This window comes from Balaenoptera borealis, assembly GCF_965194805.1.
Source record: "Balaenoptera borealis genome assembly, chromosome: 5".
NCBI classification, from domain to species: Eukaryota; Metazoa; Chordata; class Mammalia; order Artiodactyla; family Balaenopteridae; genus Balaenoptera; species Balaenoptera borealis.
In genome coordinates this window covers 58,609,259-58,633,315 of record NC_138862.1, presented here as the reverse complement: position 1 = coordinate 58,633,315, position 24,057 = coordinate 58,609,259, and the positions used below count along the sequence as shown (strand labels likewise).

Here is a 24,057-nt window from a genome sequence, read left to right as displayed (position 1 = left end):
ACCTACCTTGATTGCTGCTTCTTGATCTGGATTCTTCCCTCAGCTTCCTTCCTGGTTCAGCAGGGGTGGCGGGAGACTGTTCCAATCCTTGTTGGAGATTCTGGGATGTTCAGAAGAAGCATCGACACAGGCTTCTACTTTTCCCCCAAGCACGAAATTGAGACGTTCCTCTCTGTTTCCTTTCCCGGTCTCTCTGGCTCCTGCACACAGTGGTCACGGGCAGTAATTTGCTTGCAGCCAGGTATGTTGACAGATGTGAAGGCGGGAGCCCGTGCTGGTCTCAGCTGCCTGGTCTGGCCAATCATTACACACCAGGTCAGGCTCTCAGTCCTGCTCAAACCCAACCAGAGATCTAGGTGACACAATCAGATAGCAGTACCACAGGGGGCAAAAAGCAGGGTCTGTTAGCTATTGACAAGCCAGAAAAGCAATTACCTGGCCTCTGGATCTGTGAAGTAGACAACACAATTATATCTGGGAGAAAAATCCCCTTTACTTCATTCCTTTTTATTTTAGCAATCTCAGAAGAGAAATTGGAGGTCACTTTATCAAATCTTATAGAATTTAATAATGGAATGTCTTCTACTGAATTCCTGTCTGGTGGGAATCATCTGGAAGTTCCTTGAACAAATATGGCTGCCACTTACTGAGGGTGCACTCTATGTTAGGCATTTTATATATATTGCCACAAATCCTCATAATGATAACCTTGAGATTTTATTCTTCTTTGTGGATGAGGGGACAGAAGCTCAAAGGGGTAATTGTTGGGCAATGAATAGGTGCTGAAGCCAGGATTTGAAGTCAGGCCTGCTTTAAACTCAGTACCAGTGTGAACGCACCTTTCAGGATCCACTGTATGGCAGGCTGAATAAGAGCCCCCAGAGATGTCCGTGTCCTCATCCCCAGAGTCTGTGAATAAGCCACCTTATATGGTAAATAAGACTTTGCATATGTGATCGAGTTAAGAATTTTGAGATGGAAAGTTATCCTGGATCATCCAGGTGGGACTAATGGATCACAAGGGTCCTCATAAGAGGTTAGAATCAAAGAAGATGAGATGACAGAACCAGAGTCAGGGGGAGATTGAAGATGCTACACTGCTGGCTTTGAAGATGCAGGGAGTTGGCTTCTAGAAATTAAAGGCAAGGAAATGGATTCTCCTCTAGGGGCTCTTGAAGGAACACAGCCCTGCTGGCCCATTTTAGACTTCTGGCTCCAGACTGGAAAGATAATAAATCTGTGCTGTTGTAAGCTATTGTTTGTGGTTACTTTGTTATAACAGCAATAGGAAACTAATATACACTCTCTCAGAAATACTCTTTGTGATGGTGAGCTCACTCAGTGTCCCATTCCACATACGAACGCTTTTTATGAAGCCGTGATCTACCTTCCTGAAATGGCAGCTCATGAGTTCTAGTTCTTTCCTGCACATCAGGCACTCAGGCAGGCAGCTGGAAATGACGGAAAGGGACTCAGAGACCAAATTGTAGTGTCAGCTCTGCCTTAGGCCAGGCAGTCCTCTCCGGTTTTGTTTCCTCTCCTGTAACATGAGCAATGGCACAAATGTTCTTTGGTCCCTTCCACATCTAAAGTCATAAGATTCTAAAATCTCAGTCATAAATATCCCTGTCACCTTTCTCTCAATCTTTTCTAAACCCAACATTCCTGCTTTCTCATGAGACGTGACTTCCGGCTTCTTCACTCTCCTGGTTGCCTTTCTCTGGGGAGGCTCCGATGTACCCATCTGCCTCTGAACTTGTGCTCCAATCTCTGCCTCGTGCCCAGTCATCTCTCCGTGTCTGCCAGTGGGCCGGCTGCTCTGGCTTTCCCACCCTCCTCTCTTGCTAGAGCTCATCTAACTGTCTCTTAGGATCCTTTGGACTTGGCTTAGCCTGTTCCTTTTTATCTTGTTCTATCCAATCTTACGTCTTGAAAGAGAGCACTTCTAGTGAACAAATGCGTGAGTCTCAATATAGTTAGTTTTTTTGTCATAGGAAGGACCAAGGCTTTCTAGTGCTAGCCTAAATTAGCCATCTTTGCTTGCTCAACAACATTTAAATGATAATTCGTTCTCATGGGCACTTGAAAGGCAATGGTATATAATTTTTTAGCATCATCGATTCCTTGATGAAAGCTATGGATCCTCTACCAGGAAAAAGTGCATATACATCGAAAATTTTGTGTGTTGCTTCAGCGCATGCGCATTCTGGCTCTACTAAAGCATTCCACCACCCCCGCCGCCGCTTTCCCACCATGTCTGGCAAGTTAGTTCTACACTCACAAGGTTGCTGGTGGGGGACGCTTCTGTAAAAGGCAATCTAATGTCCTATATTTCACAGAGATCTAGAAATGAAACTCTCTGCACCCTGACTGAGAACACACCCACTGGGGATCGAGGCAGGAAAGTCTTTAGACAGCAGCCGCCTTAGATTAAATCCATCTGCTTGCCTAAGGCTTCTCTCAATGGCATGATGCTACTGGACAGAGGCTGACACTTCTGTGTCCCCTTTCCCCACCCATGCTGTCCCCAAACACTGCCCAGCTGTGCAAACACCCTGGGCTGACCAGCACTTTGTTTTACTGGCACTTGTCCAGGCCATCCCTGGTGAGGTTTGAGGTACATGGGCTTTGGCCACTGTCCCTCCCTTGTAACCCTCCACTCTCTCTGAGAATGAAAGGTTTCAAGTCTTAAAGATAATAACACTCCTTTCTTTAGTCATACTGAGCAGATTAGCAGAGGGGTAAACAAAGAACATGCTGCTGATCAAGAAGAATTCCTTTGAGGGAAAAAAAAAACCACAAGAAAAATCCAGGACATCCAAACATCCCAGCCTCAGGGAGTCACAGAAAAGGAGTCACTTTTGAAGCTGGAGGAATGGGGTTTGCTCTCTGCATTGTGTGCTAACCGGGTGCAGCCATCTGTGGTACTGAGTGACTCCAGGACCTCTTTTCCCCGAGTTTAAACTACTGCCTGGACAACGTGGAGAGAAGATGGTCTGAGTGTGGACCTTCTGCAGGAAACACGAAGAAAGTTCCTTTATGAAAAAAAGAGGTGATTCCCTATCTCAGATAGTAGTTTATTTATGTATTTATTTATTTAGTAAAGATGTTCAAAAAGAGCCCAGCCAAACCTAATTCTCGGCAAAAGTGTGGTAGAATCAATTGCAATCATTTTCAGCCTGGAAAGGATTGTAAACATAGGTCATTCCCAGAGCTTCTTCACAGTGGACTCTTCAAAAAAACTTAAATTTATGATTATTTTTAAATTTTTTTAGGTTTGGAAAGGGCTTTATGCTCTATAATTCTCTCACAAATTCACAATATGTATTAACAGAGGCTCTGAGGTGTCTGCTATAAAGGAATCAGGTTAGCTCTGCTTAATTCATCTTCTCTCAAAACCAATGTCAACATTACAGCAAGTATTATCTTTCTAAAATGTAAATGTGCTGAAAATGTTCATTGGCTCACCATTGCCCTCAGGGTAAAGTCCGAATCTCCTAGAATGGGTTATAAGATCTCTTGAGATCAGACCCTGCCTACCTCTCGAGTCTGTTAACTGATTCTTTATTCCCTGCATGTCTGTGCTCCAGCCATACTGAACTATCTATCTGCATTTCTACGTTTGCTCTTTTTTGTGTCTGTGCCTTATCACAGAAATGCCCACTGTTGCACCCACACCTCCACCCCATGAGGTTAACTGCTACTTATTAGTCAAGGTTACTTACATTGGAAAACTTTTTTTAAGCCAGTATGTCATCTCTTCTACCTTTTCGTATCACTTATCACACTGTATTGTAATTGCATGTTTACTTATTTTTCTTATCCCTGCTCTTCTGTAAGCTCCTTAAGGGTATTTCTAGTATTTTTTTTTTAAACTTAAATTTATTTTGAAAGGAAATTTTATATCACTCTTGAAAAACCCTGGATCACTTTGCTACAGAGAGAAGGTAACCAAAAGATAAATACAATACAAAATGATATTTAATGTTTGCTAGATACTATTATCTTTTTTGTTTTTGCTGAACAAACAAGGGTCAAAGAGATTTTTGTCACTAAGCTGAGACTTTCCCTTCAACTAATCAGAATGGTTAAGTAATTAATGATATTAATGCTATTAGGATGTGGCCACTTTCCACCTTACATCATTTTGCAGACCACCAGTGGTATGAATCCCACTCTCTGAGCAATGTATCAATATATTTGGTCCAGGGATTGTGCAACTTTCTCTTTCACTGTCTGAATGTATCTGCTTTGTCTCTCATTAACTGGTTTCTGTTAAATCATTTACCAGTAGACACAATGGTTAGCAGTCAACCGTGTACAAGAGGCTGTGCTGGGTGCTCTTTGGAGGGGGTGGGTGCAAAGTCCCCACCCTAGTATTAAGACTAATAGTTACTCGAGTATTTACTATGTGCCAGGCTCTGTGCTAGATGCTTTCCATATATTTTCTTGTTTGGACTTCTCAATAACCCTTCATAGTAGGTATTATTAGTCCTATATCCTATATACTTAGAGATATTAGTTTGCCTAAGATCACATGGCCAGGGCATGCTCTAGTTGGGATAGAAACCCAGGTCTATGCATCTCTGAAATGCTTGTTCTTAGTTTCTGTGCTAAATAGAATGTTTATGACTCAGCTGTAATATGATAAATTGTGATATTAAAGGGTTCATATATAATGCAACAGTTCCATTGTCATAGGGACAATGTTTCAGCCCTAGTGTATGTTCAGAAATTGAGTCAGACTGGTAGAAACATTGCACTTTCACCATGCAGGTTATACCTGCTTCGCTTATGTTTGGACACAGCCCTGTCTACATTATGTTGTTTTTTATTAAAACCAAATGGAAATGACTGGAAATGGTGCTTATCAAAGTCAACCAAAGTACAGTATGGTAGATTTACTACACAATAACTAAAAACACAGGCAGAAAATTCTGACTATGACTATGTTCTTCACTTGCTATGATAACTTGAATAGAAATATAATTATCCCTAATTACCTGTTCTAACATTCAACTATATGAAATGAATAATTACTTAGAATTAATTTGATTTCTGCTAAATTCATAAAAAGGACTTTCACCTCAACTCATTATTTTTGTAGGGGATAGGGCAAAAAGAGAAATTCACCAAAACTAAGTGGCCTAAGATACTCTATTAAAAAGAATTAGGAATGAGGAAAATATTGAAATCTTCATTGCCAACAGAAACTGTAGGCCCACTTTTATTTATTCCTTATATGCACAACACATAACCTCCGCGTTGTTCTATTTCTGGGCATTTGGTGACCACTCAGAGTAACATGGGCCAGAGGTGTTGGTCAAATGAGAACATGAATGTAAGTAGGACCGAGCCTAAGCCTAGTACAAATAGCTGAAGTGCTGAGGGTGAAGCTTGGAAAAGAATGGGTGACAAGACTGTGTACATTTCATGAACAGCTCATTTTGGGAATCGCAGGCCTATGCAACTAATTCCAGTATGTGCGAGACAAGGCTGAGAGGGTCTTCATCCAATATACTATAATCAGGTATTTTATTGATGCTGAGTCTGTAACTTTTTAAAACAAAATTAGAAGTGGGCCAATAATAAAATTTGCATACCAACAAAGGAAAAGTGCCTGCCAAAGTTTTATATTTATTATTAGGTTTAAGCCTATTTAGGTAGTTCAAATCAAATACAAGAAAAGATATCATGTCATCATATCTACTAAACTTTTTTCACAGTTAAAATGAGGTAATCTGGCTTTACAATGTTTTAGGTTGAATTAAGCAGTTTAATCCAGGTTACCAGAAAGATGGAGAGAGATATATTTGAACAGTTATTTCCTAGGGGGAAAAAAAGCCATGTGAAATGCATATGAATAAGATAATTATGCCACAAAATACATTTCAGAGCATCAAGCAGCATATATGTAAAATTTTCATTCTAACCTTAAAATTGGTATAATGTATTACTTTTTTACTTCGCAAACAGCATGCATTGTCATATAAAACAAGCATAAAGAAGAAAATATAATATCTAACAGAGCATTTATCAGATTTACATTATCATCTGAATTGACCAAGATTTATTTTCACTTTGACAATCTCTGTATCTTCTAATCAGTGAGGTTAAGTATTACAGTTGGCATATACACAATACAAATAATGCATACACGATCTGCATGTAATACTTATTACCATTAGGGTAGAAATTAGTAAGTATAATAGCAGTAAGGTACCACTGTTTCTAGAATATGTTCTAAGATTTATCATATTGATACGATAGATTTATGACTGAAGTGTTATTAGTGCTCTAACCTAATAACAAATGTAAAACTGCAAACGTACAAAGCTACGGAAGGCTTATTTGACTTTTCAAAATGCTGTGCTTCTCGTTGGGCTCAGAGTTTGTGAGCAAGCCCCAACTATTTGGATGAAGTACTGGCCCCAGGTCTGGGCTCCAATCAGGTAAAGTTCTACTGATGGGGTGTGAGTAGGGGTGCAGAATAATGCATCTGAGGAGAGTAAGGTGCGAAAACCACTGTGGTAAGAGTGCATTTGCACATCATTGAATGTATGTGCTTTTTATTGTTAAGTTTTGCCAGCATCCTGTGATTAACAGTAATCAGCAGCTGATCAAGGATGACCGGGAGACAAGAGGAGGCAGTGGTATATTCTATGACAGAGATGAGAGGGAAAGAGATGGAAAATGCCTCTAGATTATTGATGGGGGGTACTCAGTAGACTGTGGGATTGGATTCCCAGTGAAGAGAAGGAAAATATTTTATCCAAACTATGAGGCTTAGAAACGAGTTTGAAAAGTCCTAAGAACAAGTTTTGTTGGAGAAAAGACTAGAACACTATATCCACTGCAGGATAGAGTTATCTTAGAATACTTTTAGTGTCTAAGACTGTGCCAACAACATCAATAGCATTTTGTACACTATTCCCCTGGTTTAGGGCCAATTCAATGATGACAGTGCCATTAGTGTCACAATTTCTAGTAGGACTCTGGGGAAGCCAGAGGATAAGGGGACAGTGGCACTCTCGGAGCAGTAAAGAGCTGTTCACTATCATTTGGAATTAAGGGTAAAGTTTCCAGCTAATTCACTTATCACCCCATCAGTTCACTCCTGTGTGTCCCAAGGCAACATCTGAGTTGACACAGCTCTGGTAGCAGATAACAGGAAGCCGTCTGAGGTAGAGGGGTGAGATGTACAGGGAAGGTGGCGGAATTTAGGGGCACAGCCACGTTCTATGCCATACAAAATAAACTTCCTGTCAGTTTGGACGTTTTATGTTTTCAGTTTCTATTTATTTCCTTTTGGTATAACGTGACCATTTAGCATGTATTTGGGAAAGCTCACCTCCCTAGCTCAGATATTGCTTTCAGCCCTACTCATCTCATTTGACGGGTCACTAAAGGTGCCACTGGTGGACAAGTCTGTCGTCCTAAGCCACTCTCTTGATAAATGAGCCAAGTAGCATTTCTCTACACATCTCACACAAGGAAGACTACTGCCCCAGTACACACTCTGCGCACAGGCATTTAACCTAATTGTTAGGGACCTGATGTTTTGGGGGAGCTAGTTGACTGTGGTTTGCAAAACAGCAGACAGCATTTTTATTCCAGATGAAAGAACCAAGGCAGATTTAGCCCAGGATCGCTTCTCTGCTCTGCAAGGGGAGGGGGGTCTCATGGCTGTGCCCCCATCATTAGCCCGTTCCATTTCCCAGAACCTAACGGCAAAAATCTGCAATTAGGCAATGAAGGCCATTACAAAAACTGCATCTGTGGCATGAACAAATTCTGTAAGATGGCCTAAACTTGTGTCGTGCTTTTGCTTCCTAGGAAGCAAAAGTTTCGTCTCAGGCTTAATCTCTTCTGTTTCTCCACCTTTAGTTTAGCACTAAGCCCCCTAGCTGGATTGTATGTAATAATAATGTCTCTGTGGGCAGCACTTCAGAAAAAATGAAAGCAGAAAATCCTGACCCACCACGAAATGCATTTAATTCCAGAATGCTCCACTACATTGTCTTCTTGAACAGAAAGATAAACTTTTTGATGCAAATATAAGGTCATGTTAGAAGAAGTAGGATTCTTAAGGGTGATCATTACCTGGGCTCAGATCTTGTGCTTTTGTTTGTGTTTATATAAAATCCTGGGTTTGGGCTGTGGCTTAACTGTTCTCAAGAATGCAGGGGTCTGCACTCAGCACTAAGGAAAATAATGACACTTAATTACTGTAGAGTCTAATACAGCAAATACGTAATATTTTTGGCATAACCCTCTTAGATCTGCCATTAATTTAAAGTTTAATCTTCAATAATTTATCATTCCCTTCCATCAATTCCATCTTGACCTCTTTCTCCAATCCTAAGAATATCTTCTATACCCATGAAACCACGGTGGTACCTCTAAAAGGCTCAAAGTTCAAGCCTTTAAACACTGCTCTACTCTAACTGCAACCTGTGACTGTCCCCTTTGCCACGAAGCCATGGAGGTGTGGCCATGTGGGAAGTGGTCCTGGGAGCCCAAGAAAAACTCAGTCTACATTTCAGAATGAACATGGCCCCAAATCCCGTGAAACTAAAGTCCTCTTTTGCTCAACCAAGCAGCTTTTTCGCTGATCTTGAAGTTCATTCTGAGCAAATAGGATAGCCTTGTTTGATCCGAAAAATCCCAAGACCTTGTGAGAATAAATGATGTGATCAGGTCACAATTTTTTATTGTTGGCAGTTGCAGAATGAGTCATAGACCTAAAGTGCCTTTTCCCTCGGTCCCATCACTGAGTCTCCTGCTTGGCCTGAGGTCAAGGAGCAGAATACACACATCCTTTACAATATATTAAGCAACTTGGTCTTGGGGCAGAAATTCTGCCAATTCAGGGGTGTTTACCAAGGGTGAACTGTAAATAATCCTCCTCCTATCTTCCAGAACTCCTGTGCAGAATTTCAGAATGCAGGCCAGGCTGGCAACCCAAAGCAGCAGGAAGGAGTGAGCGCCTGCCCCCTCCACAAAGAGTAAGACTCCATGCATGCGACCTTGGTATGGTTTTCTGTGCTTTTTCGTCATGAACGCCGAGGTGCACTTAAATGTTACAACCCAAGTGAAGTGCAACTATGTATTTTAACACTAAAGGAGAAAATCAAGTAAACATTTCACTGAACAGTCAGCAGCCCTTGGGTGTCACTGGCATCCTGTGTAGATACCTGTCAACACACCTGGCCTCATAGCACCAAGCTCCTGGGCAAAGCTAAGGCTCAAATAAAACAGAGCAGAATAATTCTCCTCTTGCCTCCGTATCTCTTTGCCAAGTAACAAAGGGCTTAAAGAAGGGAAATGATGTAGTCCCTAGCAATTGACCAAGTATTAAAATCAAGACCAAAATGAAATAATGACAACACAAATAAAACCCTGAGGGTAGGCTAGGGAATTTCAAAGCTTGTCACTGCAGTTTAATATCAGAATCGAAGGAAAATTAAGAAAGTGAGGGCACTCACTTTCTCACTCCTTTCCAGAGAAGGCCCTAAAAAACTAACAATAAAATCCCAGAACCAACTCTGGAGAGGGATTCAAATGCAAGAGAAGGAACAGTTAAACCAGAGGCCTTTGCGTTGTGACCTCCTCGGCTGGGGCTTAAATTACTTTAAGCAATGTAAAGGCTGGAAGACCAAGTGTCGGGGGTGTGCATGTGCTCTTAGCAGCTCAGCTAGGACACCCCCACGGCAGGCAATATGCAAATTCCAGCCATGAGCATCAGAGAACAGGAGTGGGAAGCTGCTGGGAGGTGGTCCAACCATCTGTATAAATGCACACAGCCGTCCGGGATTCCGTGTTATCTTTCAGCCTTAAGGATCCAGAAGACGACACTTCCTTAGGGATTCTCAGAGAGTTCTGAGGAGCAATAAGTACACACACTCCCGTGGCCAGTGTTCTTTCTAGCACCTTCCTTTTCATCCCTCTTCTAGAGGGTTTTCCTCAAAAACCGAGAGCTCTTCATGACCCATTTCATCTTCTGTTCCAGTGCACGGCTTGGTAGTGGCTTCTCGGGTCTGGACCACACCCACACACGAACACCGTCTCCAGCATGATGGGGTGGGGGTGGGGGGCAGGACGTCTACAGCATCTATAGTAGAGTCAGAGGTCGCTCATGGTCCTGAGATGCGTGGTCCTGTGGAGGGGAAGAGGACCATGGCAGCATCTGGCCTGGGTAAGAAAAGTTCAGGAAGCTCCTTTGTGAGTGCTCTTGAGGTAAGAAGCACTGAAGATACTTAATCTATAAATAAATAACAGAATAAATAAATAAATAAAACACAAGAGGGCTCTTTATAGATAAGCACCTCTTATCAATAATAATAAAAAAATCTCCTCTTGAGTTTCAAAGCCCTCCTTCAGTGGTGATTAGTAGGCTCAAAACAACCTGCAGAAAGTAGAACAATCAAGACACAAACTGGAAGTGTTCCAACACTGGGTATTTCTCACTGGATGACACATCATCATCCTAAATGTCCCCGAGGTAGTCTTGTTTTCAAGGAGTTACAGAACAGCTCCAAACCCACTTGTTTCTGATACCGAGGACAGTATGCACGGTTTATCTAAAGAATGAAGATGACCAATTACCAGCACAAGCACTGCAGGACAGCTTGTGGCTGAAATACCTTGGTGATAAATACGTCTTGCTCTTGGGGAAGAAGTGGTGACATTTAACATGCCTAGAGAAAACTGGTGCTTGACCTTTCTCCCCTCAGAGCCCCAGGCTGGTGATAAAGCCACCCCACAGGGCAGTCCACACCTGCCATGAGCCATCCTTTGGATCAGGAATGCCCTTCTGCTTCAGCCTTCTCTCTGGCTCAAACACAACATCCCAGAAGACAACAGGGAACTGGGCCAATTAGGGGACACTCAATACCCCAATGGAACCTGGAAACCCCATTTCCATATTACATTCAACATCATATGCCATTGGGGAGATGCTGACCTTGATCACATGAAACATGCTTTCTTCCCTCGGACTTAAGTTTTTACAAAGTCTCATTTGGGAAAAACGCAATTAAAAGCCCTGTAATTTTATCCAAATGGCCCTGTGAGGAGGGGAAAAAAAAATGTCCCCTCCTCTTACTCCCTTCACCATCACTGCCCAGGGGCCAACTTAACAAGAAACCCTTCAGAACTCTAGCCTGGATCAACAACTTCAATATTAAGTTAAATAACAAATTAAATCAGCATTTAGCCAAAGCTCTATCCTCCTGTAGGAGGTCATTCAATTCAATGACAGCCGTGGCAAAGTCCACCAGGTCCACGAAGTCAGACGTGATGATGTTGACACCCAGGGCTCCAGGCTTCTGAGTCTTCACCCAATCCAGGATGGCAGGAAGATTCCTACACAGGAGAGTGTTGGGGCAAGAGAGAACAGAGAGTAGCGTTTAGAAACCGGAAAGAAAACATTTCTGTTAATGTAACAAAAGCGCATCAACAGAGGCATAAGCTCCACCCCCCCACCAAATTTGTCCCTTTAAGCTTAAATCTTTTTCAGGGACAGAGTGATGTCTAGTCCATTAGAGAACTGTACTTTTAGGGTTTCTGTGCTGGAAGAAGAAATTCTTCGCCTCAATCACCAAAGAGATACCATGTCAACAGGACCTTGAAAAACTAAGATCAAGAGCCTAATTATTGGTGGGTTCTTTAATTTTCTTGTACCACGAAATTTTTTTATCATGAAAATTTTCAAACATATCGCAACACTGAAAGAAATTTACAGTAAGCATATCCACCATCTAGATTCTACCACTAACATTTTACTATACTTGCTTACCATATATCTGTCCATCAATCCAGCTTATATTTTTGACAAATTCCAACTGCAAACATCTATACACATTCCCCTCAATATCTCAGCATGCAGTTCTAGGGTTCAGTATTTGTTTTCAACCTGTTTCCCTTTTGACGTAATGTTTATACCCAGTAAAATGCACAAATCTTAAGTGAACACTGGTTGAGTTTTGACAAATGTATATATATAACCCATACCCATCTCAAGGTATAGAACATTACCAGCACCCCAGAAGGTTCTGCATTCACCTTCCCCATCGATCCCTGCCCCCATTCTCCCAGAGGCAATAATTATACTGTTGTTGTTGTTGTTGTTTTTAAAAAAACACAGATTAAATTTGCCTGGTCTAGAATTACACATAAGCCATGCAATATGCGTTCTTGTGTGTGAGGCTCTTTCACTCAGCATTATGGTTTTGAAATTCATCCATGTTGTTGCATGCATCAGCAATTTGTTCTCTTTTTTAGTCACTGGATAGTATTCCATTGTATGAATATACTGTAATTTATCCATTTTCCTATTGATGGCTAAATGGACTGTTTCCAGTTTTTGGATATTATGAATAAAGCTGTTATGGTCATCCTTATACAAGTCTTTTTTGTGGACATTTATTTTCATTTCTTTTGGGTAAATACCAAAGAGTGAAGTTGTTTTATTATATGTTAGGTTTACATTTGGTTTTATAAGAAATTTCCAGATCTTTACCCAAAGAGGTCGTTCCATCGTACATTCCATGAACAAAGTACGTGAGTTCTGTTTGCTTCACATCCTCTCTTAAATTTGGTACTATAAATCTTTTTAATTTTAGCTGTTCTAGTGGATGTGTAAAGTTATCTCACAGTGTTTTAGTTTGCATTCTTCTGATCACTAATGATGTTGGGCAGTTTGTCATGTACTTATTGGCCATTAGTGTATCTTCTTTGGGAAGCATCTGCTCAGTTCTTTTACCCATTCTCTCTTTTGCTCTTTTTCTTTTAATTGCTGAGTTGTAGATGTTATTTATATATTCTGGATACTAGCCTTTTGTCAGATATGCTTTTTGAATATTTTATCCCCACCTGTAGCTTGCCTATTAATTTTCTCAATGGCATATTGGTGAGCTGAATTCCTTAATTTTGATGGAGTCTAATTTATCTTTTTTTTTCTTTTATGGTTTCTGTGACCTGTCTAAGAAACTTTTGCCTACTCCCAAGTCACAAGATACTTTCCTGTTTTATAATTTTAGCTTTTATGTTTAGATCTAAGATCCATCTCAAGTTAATTTTTATATATGCTTTATAATTTTAGCTTTTATGTTTAGATCTAAGATCCATCTCAAGTTAATTTTTATATATGCTTTATAATTTTAGCTTTTATGTTTAGATCTAAGAGCCATCTCAAGTTAATTTTTATATATGCTTTATAATTTTAGCTTTTATGTTTAGATCTAAGAGCCATCTCAAGTTAATTTTTATATATGCTTTATAATTTTAGCTTTTATGTTTAGATCTAAGAGCCATCTCAAGTTAATTTTTATATATGGTGTGAAGCAGGGGCCAAGGTTCACTTTTGCCATATGGATATACAGTTATTCCAGCAGCATGTGTGGCTTGTTATTGGACCAATGCTTGCTCAGTTGTCTTACAAATGCAGTCTGTCAGTCTCACGTTATAATTTGAGGGCTTTCTATGTGAAAGCTAGAATGTTATCCAAAGAAGCTCACAATTCAGAGATGTAAACAAACGATGACAGTTTAATGTGATAGTTCCTATATTAGTAGTAAGTGTAAAATACCATGGGTGGTATAGAGGAGGGAGTAATGAAGTACTCAGTTTTGCATCATGGTAACAATAGCTCACTAAATACTTGCGACATTGAGGATGCCATAAGGAAGACACAAACTAGGGCTTATGTTTTGGTTAAGAGACTGGAGGTTTTTTTTAGGAAGGATTTTCTCTGGGTAAAAACTGAAAATAAGCTAAGTTTATTTCTTAATGGCCCCTTTCTCTTCTTTTGGTAACACTGTCCTTGGTTGTCATCTTCTCCCCGCCTTGTTCCTTTGAAGCTGCCTTCCCTCCTCTGAGTGTACATTCAACTTCTCAGTCTCCCTCTAGGCAACCCTGTCAAGGCCTTGAAGCATTTTGTCCTCCTCCGCTTTCTTTTCCTTTTATCGTGACAACTGTAATCAGTCCTGGGTCTCTTCCCTCGCTCAGCAGACTCTACGATCAGCCATGGGCTAAAACACATCTCACAAATTGATTTGCATTTTTATATTCATAGCTGATTATGACTTAATAAGCCAACATCACAGGGGTACTTTCATTTCTAACTGGGACTCCTGACGACTTAATAGTACCCTTGATTTGACCATAACCTATTCAGTTTCTCTGTGCCTCAGTCTCTCCCCCTGTAAAATGGGGATAATAATAAAACTTCATATAGATTTGGGGGAATTAAATAAAGTAATACGTGTAAAGTGCTTAGAAGAGGGCCTGGGATATAATAAGTACTCTGTAAGTGCTGGGGACCAGAGAAAGAATCAGAAATGGTAGAGGTTTGGGGGTGGGGGTAAGAAAACTTCCTAAAGTGGTCACATCCTGTTGCTTAGGTGACAAAATGTGTCCTGAGAGGGAAGGGTCACAAATGCAGTCATCCCTTGGAGACAGAGACCTGGAACACAGAGTGGCCCACACGAAGGCCACAGCAGCCCTAGGCCTGATGCATTTAAGCCTTCTTTTAAAAAAATCCGCTTGTCCGTGTTTAAGTATGAAATTCTGGCACCACCTTCTGGTCATCACGGGGAAATGAGAATTAAAGGTTTGGTCAAGGCACTTCCAGCCGACTCCAGCCAGAGCCAGCCCATGGAGGATCCCTGGAGGCATGGAGGCCGAGGAGAGGGAAAGGCGAGCACCTGTGGTCTCCTCTCCGTGACAAAGAGCTTTGTGTCAGCTTCGGGTTCTCGTGTCAGCCTTCCCCAGGGCAAGGATCAAATAACCAGGATTGCGCACAAGGATCAAATAACCAGGAAATGCAGAACCCACTGTGAGGAGGAGCTGCTCTATTCTCTTAACTCTTGGCCTTTACCAAGACCTCTTTACCAAGATTTCTTTACCAAGAGATCAGTGCAGACGGCTGAGTCAGATACTGCTGTTGGGCCGTGAGGCACCGAATCCCAAGGGCTGCAGAGTAGCAGCTCAGAAACTTCCCCCTGGCTTAGAGGCCCACTGAGAGCAGGGCTGGTCCAGTGCGGGGATGGGCGTGGCATGCCTGTCTTGTGCCAGGCACTGTGGGAGACGCTTTCCTGTCAAGACTCCACAATCTTGTGCGGTTTTATTAACCCCACTTATCTGGTAAGAAAAACCACAGCTCAGAGACCTCAGGAAATTTGTCAAAGGCGGTCTGTTTTTAAGGCACTGTGTTAGTTTTCTCGGGCTGCTGTAAGAAAACGCCACAGGGACTTCCCTGGTGGCACAGTGGTTAAGAATCCGCCTGCCAATGCAGGGGACATGGGTTCGAGCCCTGGTCCGGGAAGATCTCACATGCCACGGAGCAACTAAGCCCGTGTGCCACAACTACTGAGCCTGTGCTCTAGAGCTTGGGAGCCACAACTACTGAGTCCACGTGCCACAACTACTGAAGCCCGCAGGCCTAGAGCCCGTGCTCCGCAACAAGAGAAGCCACCGCAATGAGAAGCCCGCGCACCGCAACCAAGAGTAGCCCCCCCTCGCTGCAACTAGAGGAAGCCTGCACACAGCAACGAAGACCCAACGCAGCCAAAAATAAAATTAATTAATTAATTAATTAAAAAAAAAAAAAAAGGAAAACGCCACAGACTGGGTGGCTTAAACAACATCAGTTTATTTCCTCACAGCTCTAGAGGCTGGAAGTCCAAGATCAAGGTGTCAGCAGGTTTGGTTTCTCCTGAGGCCTCTCTCCTTGGCCTGCACATGGCCACCTTCTCCCTGTGTCCTCACAGGGTCTGCTCTCTGTGCACACCCATCCCCAGTGTCTCTGTGTGTCCTAATTTCCTCCTCTTATAAGGACACCAGTCAGACTGGATTAGGGCCCACCCGAATGGCCTCATTTTAACTTAACCAGCTCTTTAAAGGCCCTATCTCCTGATACAGCCATGTTCTGAGGTACTGGAGATTAGGCCTTCAACACATGAAATTCCAGGGAACACAAGTCAGTCCATAACAGGAACCAAGTCAGCCTTCAATCTTGGGCCTCTGGTTTCAGTCTGCATCCCCTTCTGCGGTCCCATGCTGCTGTGCCCTCAGGCTTAGGCAAAACTTGCTTTCATTTGATTTCAGTGGGAGTGCAAGGTTTCTAAGAATCTAGGGAAAACTACCTTAGAAATTCAGTCAGAATGGCTATGTTTTACCCCTGCACCACAGCAGGTAGGCGCATGAAGCCCACACAGGGGACACCCCCTGTGCCCCAAGCTCTGGGCCCTTGGGACCTCACCTACACAAGGTCACTCCTTCAAGACTGGGGAGGTAGTTGGCACTCCCTCAGGAAAAAGAGGAGACAGAGAAATATGTTCCAAATGAAAGACCAAGACAAAACCTCACAAGAAGACCTTAATGAAATGGAGATAAGAATGGATATATTTTTCATGGCTTCAAGCAAACTAAATCTCAAGTCCAAAGTTGACCTAAGAGTTAGCGGGAAGGGGAGTTAACTGCCTGCTGAGAAAACCACCACTACGTTTATAGGAAAATATACCTTGTCTTTTCCTCTCGGTTAAGCTGATAACTGGTGCCCAGGACCAGTTTGACAGCACCCCGTGTGCCTTACGACAGACCTTCTGGGTGTTGGCTCTCAGGGGAAGGCCCGTGACAACTGCTCCTTCCATATGCTTGAGAAATGAAATATTTCCTGCCATATCAATAAACAAAGGATGTCACAGTCATCAATGACTATACCCCTCAAACGTGAGCCGAGGAAACTCAGGGCTGGAAAGAATACCTGCCATCTAGCGGCCGTCAGACTGCAGCCACTCCCTGCGGTAACTCAGGATGTGTCAGGATACTGGTCCCAGCGAGCTGAGGTGCACATCAAAGGAATGATTTCAGTGAGCCAAGACTCTTGCTTCTTCCCGTACATAGAAAAGCGCTAAATTGCTTAACTTGAGATATCTGGTTTTCTTTAATTAGCAATAATCTTCTGACATTCCCGATTATCTGCCCTTTGTTGCAGAAGTCCTATGTATCCTCGCTTCCTCCCCTCGCCTCCTCGGAGCGGCTTCTCAGAGTTACCTGAAACGCTTTCTCCCGGGCTGCAGTCCTCATTCTGCCCCCCAAAAAAACTTAACTCGCAGCTCTCACGTTGTGCATATGTATATTTTTAAGTCAACACGCTTGTTCAATAGCCCAGGGGAAATGACAGCCACATGTCGTGCTGGTGTTTGGGAGCAAACTTGACCAAAGCAGCTGATGTGGAGGCCTAGGAATCCTAATGCATCTCTGTAATATTCTTGTGACCAGCAGGCGGCGAGATGCCCCAGTATCCTTCCAATCTCCCAGATGTGTGCTTGCTGCCAGCAGGTTAAGGCTCTGGCGTGCTAGGATGCTGGGGCTTTGGGCGCGTGCGCCATCATTACCTCTCAGTGGAAGAGCCTTGGGCTTCATCTGCAGCCAGATTAAAGATGCAGGAACTCACGAGTATGAAAAGCATTGTGACTTTGTGGGTTCAGAACTGTAGCCAGTAAGAGCTGACCAGATTCAGGTACTAGTGAGACAATTACAGACCAGTGGAGCAGAAAGGAACAGGGCACTGAAATGTGCTACATACAAGTCAGTGCTTGGATGCTGAAAGGGGCAATGGTCCAACAATCAGAAGTTCACGGATGGGATGTAATACTGACTCTTACCAGCAGTGGGGGTCTGGGTCACTTAACCTCATTGGGCCCATCTGAAGTGGGAACAATAACATGCTTTAGACAACGTGCCCTCCTGGAGGCTGGCTTAATTTAAGAACCTAATGAAATCATCTGCGAGAGGGTGCTCTATATTCAGAATACACTATACAGATATAACACATCCTTATTTTTAAAGACTTCCTCTCCCTTACAAGTACAGCTCTCTGCACAGACTTTATTATAGTGATTTTTCACAGTGTTACATCGAAATTTACATGTTTATTTTTCCCGGTAGAATGTACGTCTATGGGGGCAGTGACTAGATTATTCATCTTGTGTCTTTGGACCCAGCTCCTATTCGTTGCTGAATTAATAAACAAATAAATAATGTTAATCTACAAATTTACCAAAGGCATGAGGAAATGGTATGGATATATGAGCATATACTATAAAAAAGAAAGCTCATGATTCTGGTCTTGGTTTATGAAACTCTCTTTCCCAAGTTAAGCACAGGTAATTCAGTGAAGACTTAGGTGAGCCACACAGAAAGAGGTTTCTGGTTCTGTTCATGGCCAGCACAATCAGGAGCTCCCAGTTCGTTATCCAAACTCCTGCCAGGTGAACTCCTGTTATCGGAAGTCATGCTATCCAAACCATCCAAATAGACAGGGACACGTTTGATCAATCTTTCATTATCTGAACTCTGGTGCTCAGCACCCGGAACTCAGGAACCAAAGTGATTCTTGTCAATATCCCTTGTTATCCAAACATACTGGTTTCCTCAGCTTGGATTGCGAGGGATGCCTTATTAGCCAAATGTATTTATAACATTCCCTTTATACATAGGCATAGGCATACACACCTACATGTACATATACACAAGCCATCCTTTTTCTTGACAACACCTGTCATTTATTGGTGTCCAGGATAAAGAACATCATCTAACACAACGTTTCTGGAGCTTCTCCTGCCTAATTGTACAGTCAGGATCAGTTCTGCTCTGAGGAAGTATCTGAAGCTATGGCATGGTAGGTGGCATCCTGAGCTGCTTCTTAGGACTCACTGTCACTAAGGAAGGGAGAAAGGACACCCTAAATCCTGGGAGGGTCATCTCTGAATCCCTACTGCCTGGCACAGCAGTCTCATTTAACGCTTCTTAAGAGAGTGAGTGCTTGGGCCAGCTTCGAGGGCAGGGGCAGGAACATGATGGCACCTCCAGCCAGACGTGAACGGACTGGTGGTGGCTGAAAGTGCTTTGCCTCCATATTGAAATTTAGAGGGTATTTATGTTATAATACGTACATTTTAACAGAGTGTTTAGAGATCCTCTGGCCACGGTTAATGCAAGCCACCTCAAGTACACAACTTTTTCAAATATAAGGTTTTTTGGGTTTTGTTTTGTTATTTTAAATCTTCAAAGTATATGGTTTTACTGCTGTTTATTCAGACGAGAATCAAGATAAAAACATTTGTTTTAAACCCTCACTTGTGAAAAGGAAGCAAATTCTTACCTATGGACCAGCGTGTTCTTGAGGCCGCCAACCAGGCCCCGGGCGATGGTCTTCACTCTGGGCGTGAGGATTGCTTGCGACACGTGGAAGGATCCGTGGGGAGAGCGCTCACTCAGCGTGGTCTCCAGGAAGAGTATGAGCTTGTGCACACTTGTGGTATTTGCCCAGGGCGCTGGGATCTTCTTTCCAGGCCATAGGAAGGGGTACTGCTTGTAGAAGGGACAGTGATAGAAGATGAGAACCTGAAACGTTCAGAACAAATAAAGGAGGGCAATTCATGAACAAGCTGAGTGTTAACTCCTCGGCTTTACACTGATTGATTGCTAGGAGGAAAGGCGCACAAATACAAACATACGTGGAAATTCAAAAATTTTTATATACATATTTTTTTAGAAAAATTAATAAACAAAGATTTAAGCACTTGCTATATGCCTGACTTGAAGGTTTTTAACGTTTTGGGGGTCATGAACACCTTTGGAAGTATGGTAAACTCCTGAACCCCTTCTCAGATTGTTTTAAATGAATGTCTAAAATAAAATAGATAGGATTACAAAGAAAATCAGAGATGGAAATATAGCTATCAACATAATAATTAAATTTGTAATGAATAAATTAATGTATGTGTTTCATAATAAACACATTAAATAAAAATATTTTGTTTGAAGTCTAATAAGTTCCATAATTTTGAGTAAATGATGACTCTACACAATATTTCGAGATATCTGCACTAAATGAACATCTGTGGTTTCTGTGGGGACAAAGTCACAGGGAGTGCCAACGCTGCCAGCACTGCCGTGGGTGACTGCTCACGCTCATAATCAGTGGTTATACCGATATTCAGTCAGAGGTTAAAAGTCAACATGTAGTGCTTTTCCCATCCAAATTCACAGACTTCTTAAATTCTACCCTAACCCACTCCCCTTGGGAATCTCTGGACCCCAGGTAGAGAACCTCAGCGCTTAGTCCAGTCTATAAGTTATGACTCCTATGCTCACGAAATTGACCCTTAGCTCTTGGGTTGAGATCAATACACTGAACTGAATTTGGGAGGATGTAGGTTTTCAGTTGTGCGTCCTGACTCTGAATGAAATTGCCCTTCCCGGGAGAGGGAGGGAGTGAGCTATGTGAGGCAGGGAAGACTTCGAGTACCGGATGGATCTCCAGTGGGACCTCTCAGGATGGTGGTGATTCTGCAAATAATTAGCAAGCCACATCCACGGCATTAATTAGTTTCTGAAGGCAGCAGAGAGACAGGGCGTTGCTATTTCGATTGTCCCAATTCAGAGCTCTGATGCTTAGGTTTCCAGAAGTACTATGTTTTTTCTTCTCCCGGGTACCAGCGATTCTTCCCTGGAGGAATGTCCATTGTGTGTATTTACACTCCCTGGACCGCAATCCTCGGATAGCTGGCCTGACAGCATAATTCTCCTGGCACCCAAGGGCAAGAGCTCTGAATGTGTGTCTTGTTTCTGGGGTGCATTTAGCCTAACTGCTCCTACAGGCCTAGAGCTAGGAAGCACCAGCCTCAAAGCACTGAACAGGCTGGTTGTTCTTGTTGCTTTTAATGGCTTTGAGTAATAATGTCTGACTGCCTGCTAATGATGCTGGTGGTAAACACATGGGTTAATGAGGTTAATCAGAGGCTCATCGTAAGCGGATTGCCTGGGAGATTGGGGAAGGTTTCCCGCTGGCGTTGTAACTGGCTAGTTTGGAAGGCTGGGGTCTCCAGCATCTGTAAGTGTGAAAAGCTGGGCTGTGAGATGTGGGAGAGGCGGGAGGCTGTGTGATCCTTCGACAGGGCCTGTCAGACCATTTCCTATGCTGCCTGGCCCCTGAGCAGAGGGTCAAGGGATGAAAGGAAAGCGCTGTTCTTCACTCGGTCTTGGAGAACGAGCAAAAAGGACACATTCTACAAAAGGGGCTTTATGGCTTTCCTCAAGAGCCTTCTCAAGTAATCTGATCCTAAAGGTTATAGGGGGAATTTCTGTTTACAGTAGGAGCTTGGCCTAGAAAACCAGCCCTCATTCTACAGAATTCTGGGGGGGCCGTAAGTCTTGCCCAGGGCCTGTGTTTTGCATCTGACTCCCGACCTCGCTCTGCTGTATTTTCTGTCTGAGATATTCTTCCCTCCAGCTCAGCAATTCATATGCAGGTTTTCTCTCGAGACTCAGATTTAAAATCTCATTTCCTTTAAGAATTATTCTTTAATTGACCTCTTCTTATTTTGATCATTCTTTTACAGGGGCCCCTGGGATGCAGATTTATACTATGTACTATTTTTCAATTGATGGATTACAAACCCTTTTTTTCATACAGTACATTTGAGGCAGTTTTGCCTTGTAATTGTATATATCAGTTGTCTTATATTTTACTAGTGGCACATATTCTTACCTTCTCATTAAGATTCTAAATACTGCCAAGTTGTAGATGAAATCTTCAAATTCACTGTACCCTCAAAACTCATAACCACTAATATACCAATACATACCTGTGAGCTGTGATATAACTGCATATTGAGTAAATGAAATGTGACTGAATGGTAGTACACTTCTTTCTATTAAACTGTAGTAATAAAATACTCTGGGGGTTACACGCAAGGCAGCTCATTACATAATGAATATTTAAAGTTTAACCACCAGTATGGCACTGCCCCAGCAGGGGGCAGATGATTGAGGGCTCTGTTGGAGATCTCTTTAGCTTTTAAGAAGAGGTATAGCAGGGAAACCACTGGGAAAGGAAGGGGAACAGGGAAATCCTGGAATTCAAATTGATGACACGCTCCCTTTTTCTGACACATCATCACAGTCTCTTTCTCTCATAATTTTAGGGGTATTGGTTGTTGAATGACACAGATTAGCCTTTACTGTTCTGCTAGAAATTCACTGTCCACATGATTCATTATTCCTGAAATTCTCTTGCAAATTTCTAAATGATTTAGTATGCAATGTGGCAGCCCATCCAGAATACAATCTGTGCACAAAATTATAAAACTATCACAGATACCTGTTTATAAATTTAGCTGGACTCAAATTTAACCTTACTTGAATCCTCGTATTCAAAAGCCCTCTCACGGATCTTCCCTGTCTCCCATTCTGCTAACCCTCTGAGACCTTCTGATAATAAGGGCTCTTGAATAAGGAGAAAGTGTTTTTATTAGCATCGTCTATGACACTAGTTGTGAAAATCACCAAGATGTGTGAACAGCCCTGGGAGAGCATTGAAGGCTGTGGGAACTCCGTAGAGCCCAACAGCCTGTGACTGAGTCCTGGCCCTTGTCGCTCACTGACAATGTTCTCTTGGGCAAGGTGCTTAATTGCTCCCTGCCTCAGTTTTCTCATCTGTAAAATGAGGATAATAATGACAACTTATGTCATAGTGTTGTTGAGAGGATTAAATGAGTTCATCCCTGTACTCAGTACATTGTAAAGGCTCAATAAATGTTGTGTTCTTGCTCTTGTTACCAGTATTATTTAGCATTGTAAGAGAGAGATTCCACTGGGGAAAAATCTCTCCAAATTTGACCTGCGAGTCTGAATAGATATAAACTTAGGTTTAGGGGAGAGGTGTGATAAATATTTGGCAAAATACCACTTACAAAAGTTTTAGTGAAGAAAAATAGCTTAGATAAAACTTAACAGATACTAAGAGTTAACTCATGAGTCTTCGTAGATTCCAAGACCTTTAGCACTTTCACGGGTGTGCAAAACAACCTGGTGTTTCCCATTACTCAGGCCGAGCCTGGGAGTCATCCTGGAATCCTCACATCCCAACAGTTAGGAAACCCTATTAGGTCTAACTTCTGGTGGATTCCAAATCTGACCACTTCCCACTAGTCTCCTCACTGGTTTCCGTACTTCCCTTCTGTCTTTCCAGGGCTCTTCCTAGTAACCAGAGGGATACCATCAAAACTTAAGTCAGGCCACAACACCCTGTGCTCAGAACCCTCCCAGAACCTTCCTCACTCAGAGTAAAACCAAGTCCTTTCAAGTGCCTTCAAGGGCCCCCTGATCAACCATGATCTCTCTGACCTCCTCCGCTGCTCTGCTCTCCAGTCCTGTGGCCCCTGCTTTTCCTCAACCATGTCAGGGACCCTCCTGCTTTGGGGCTCTGTTCTGACTGGTTCCTCTGCTGGGAAAGCTCTTCCCCCAATAGATTCACTCCCTCAAATGTCATCTTTTCAGTGAGGGCTACCCTGATCAACACATTTAGAACTGTGACCAACCCTCCAACCCATAGATCCCTGGTTCCCCCTTACTGTGCTTGGCTTTCTTTTTCCATTGCTCTTATTACTTTCTAACATTCTCTATAATGTATTTATCATGTTTATTATCTATGATCTATCTCCCTCCACCTGAATGAAATCTCCATTAGGGCAAGGATCTTTGTTTTATTTACTGATTTATCCCAAGTGCTTAGAATGGAGCTCGGCACACACTTAGTGTTCACCATACATTCGCAAATGAATAATCTTTAATTGCTTTCTAATTAAAAGCTCTTCCCTCAGTTCAAAAATCACTGCCTCTTTAAGATGCTTTGGTTAATGCATCTATGAGTAAGGGAGCAACTGAGTGAAAGGTACTTTTTTTCTTTTTCTTTTTTAGAGAGAGTCTAAAGTGGAGCCTGACCATTCCTGAAGCTCTCCTCTCTCACTCTCCACCATCCTCTGGGACCAGAACAGAATATATCTGAGGCCCGCGCTCCTTTTCCTGAGTCTGTCCTTCACGGGTCTGGGTTTGGGGCTCTTCTCCACTTAGGGATGCTCCTCCAGCCTTGATCCCTTCGCGGGTTCTTCCTTCCTTAACTATCTTCCCCGCTGACCCAAACTCTGTGGAGACGGCCTTTCAAAATGTTAACTAACACCTCTGAGATGAATCACTTCGTGTGCC

At 42.6% G+C, this 24,057-nt stretch overlaps 2 protein-coding genes and 1 long non-coding RNA gene across 18 annotated transcripts in view; 1 reads left to right on the top strand and 2 right to left on the bottom strand.

The window, feature by feature from the left end:
• The window catches only part of PHLDB2 (pleckstrin homology like domain family B member 2), a 229,574-nt gene extending 229,075 nt beyond the window's left edge, over positions 1–499 (bottom strand). For 2 of the 13 annotated variants that reach the window (XM_082394615.1, XM_082394630.1), the window contains exon 1: positions 7–494. The gene's annotated coding sequence lies outside the window, so the exon portion shown is untranslated. Of the gene's footprint in view, positions 1–6 lie in introns of all 13 variants that reach the window. The other 11 variants (XM_082394624.1, XM_082394618.1, XM_082394616.1 and 8 more) reach the window with 10 other exon arrangements.
• The window catches only part of LOC309630061, an 83,360-nt gene extending 74,314 nt beyond the window's left edge, over positions 1–9,046 (top strand). Inside the window, exon 4 of the long non-coding RNA XR_014245388.1 lies at positions 8,923–9,046. This is a non-coding gene — a long non-coding RNA (uncharacterized lncRNA). The remainder of the gene's footprint in view (positions 1–8,922) is intronic.
• PLCXD2 (phosphatidylinositol specific phospholipase C X domain containing 2) overlaps positions 5,618–24,057 on the bottom strand; it is a 50,421-nt gene continuing 31,981 nt past the window's right edge. For 2 of the 4 annotated variants that reach the window (XM_082394764.1, XM_082394761.1), the window contains exons 3-4: positions 19,172–19,413; positions 5,618–11,367 (exon numbers count right to left, since the gene is read on the bottom strand). In XM_082394764.1, the coding sequence (XP_082250890.1) occupies positions 11,208–11,367; positions 19,172–19,413 (402 nt within the window). In that variant the 3' untranslated portion in view covers positions 5,618–11,207. Of the gene's footprint in view, positions 11,368–17,875; positions 18,927–19,171; positions 19,414–24,057 lie in introns of those variants that run through there. The other 2 variants (XM_082394763.1, XM_082394762.1) reach the window with 2 other exon arrangements.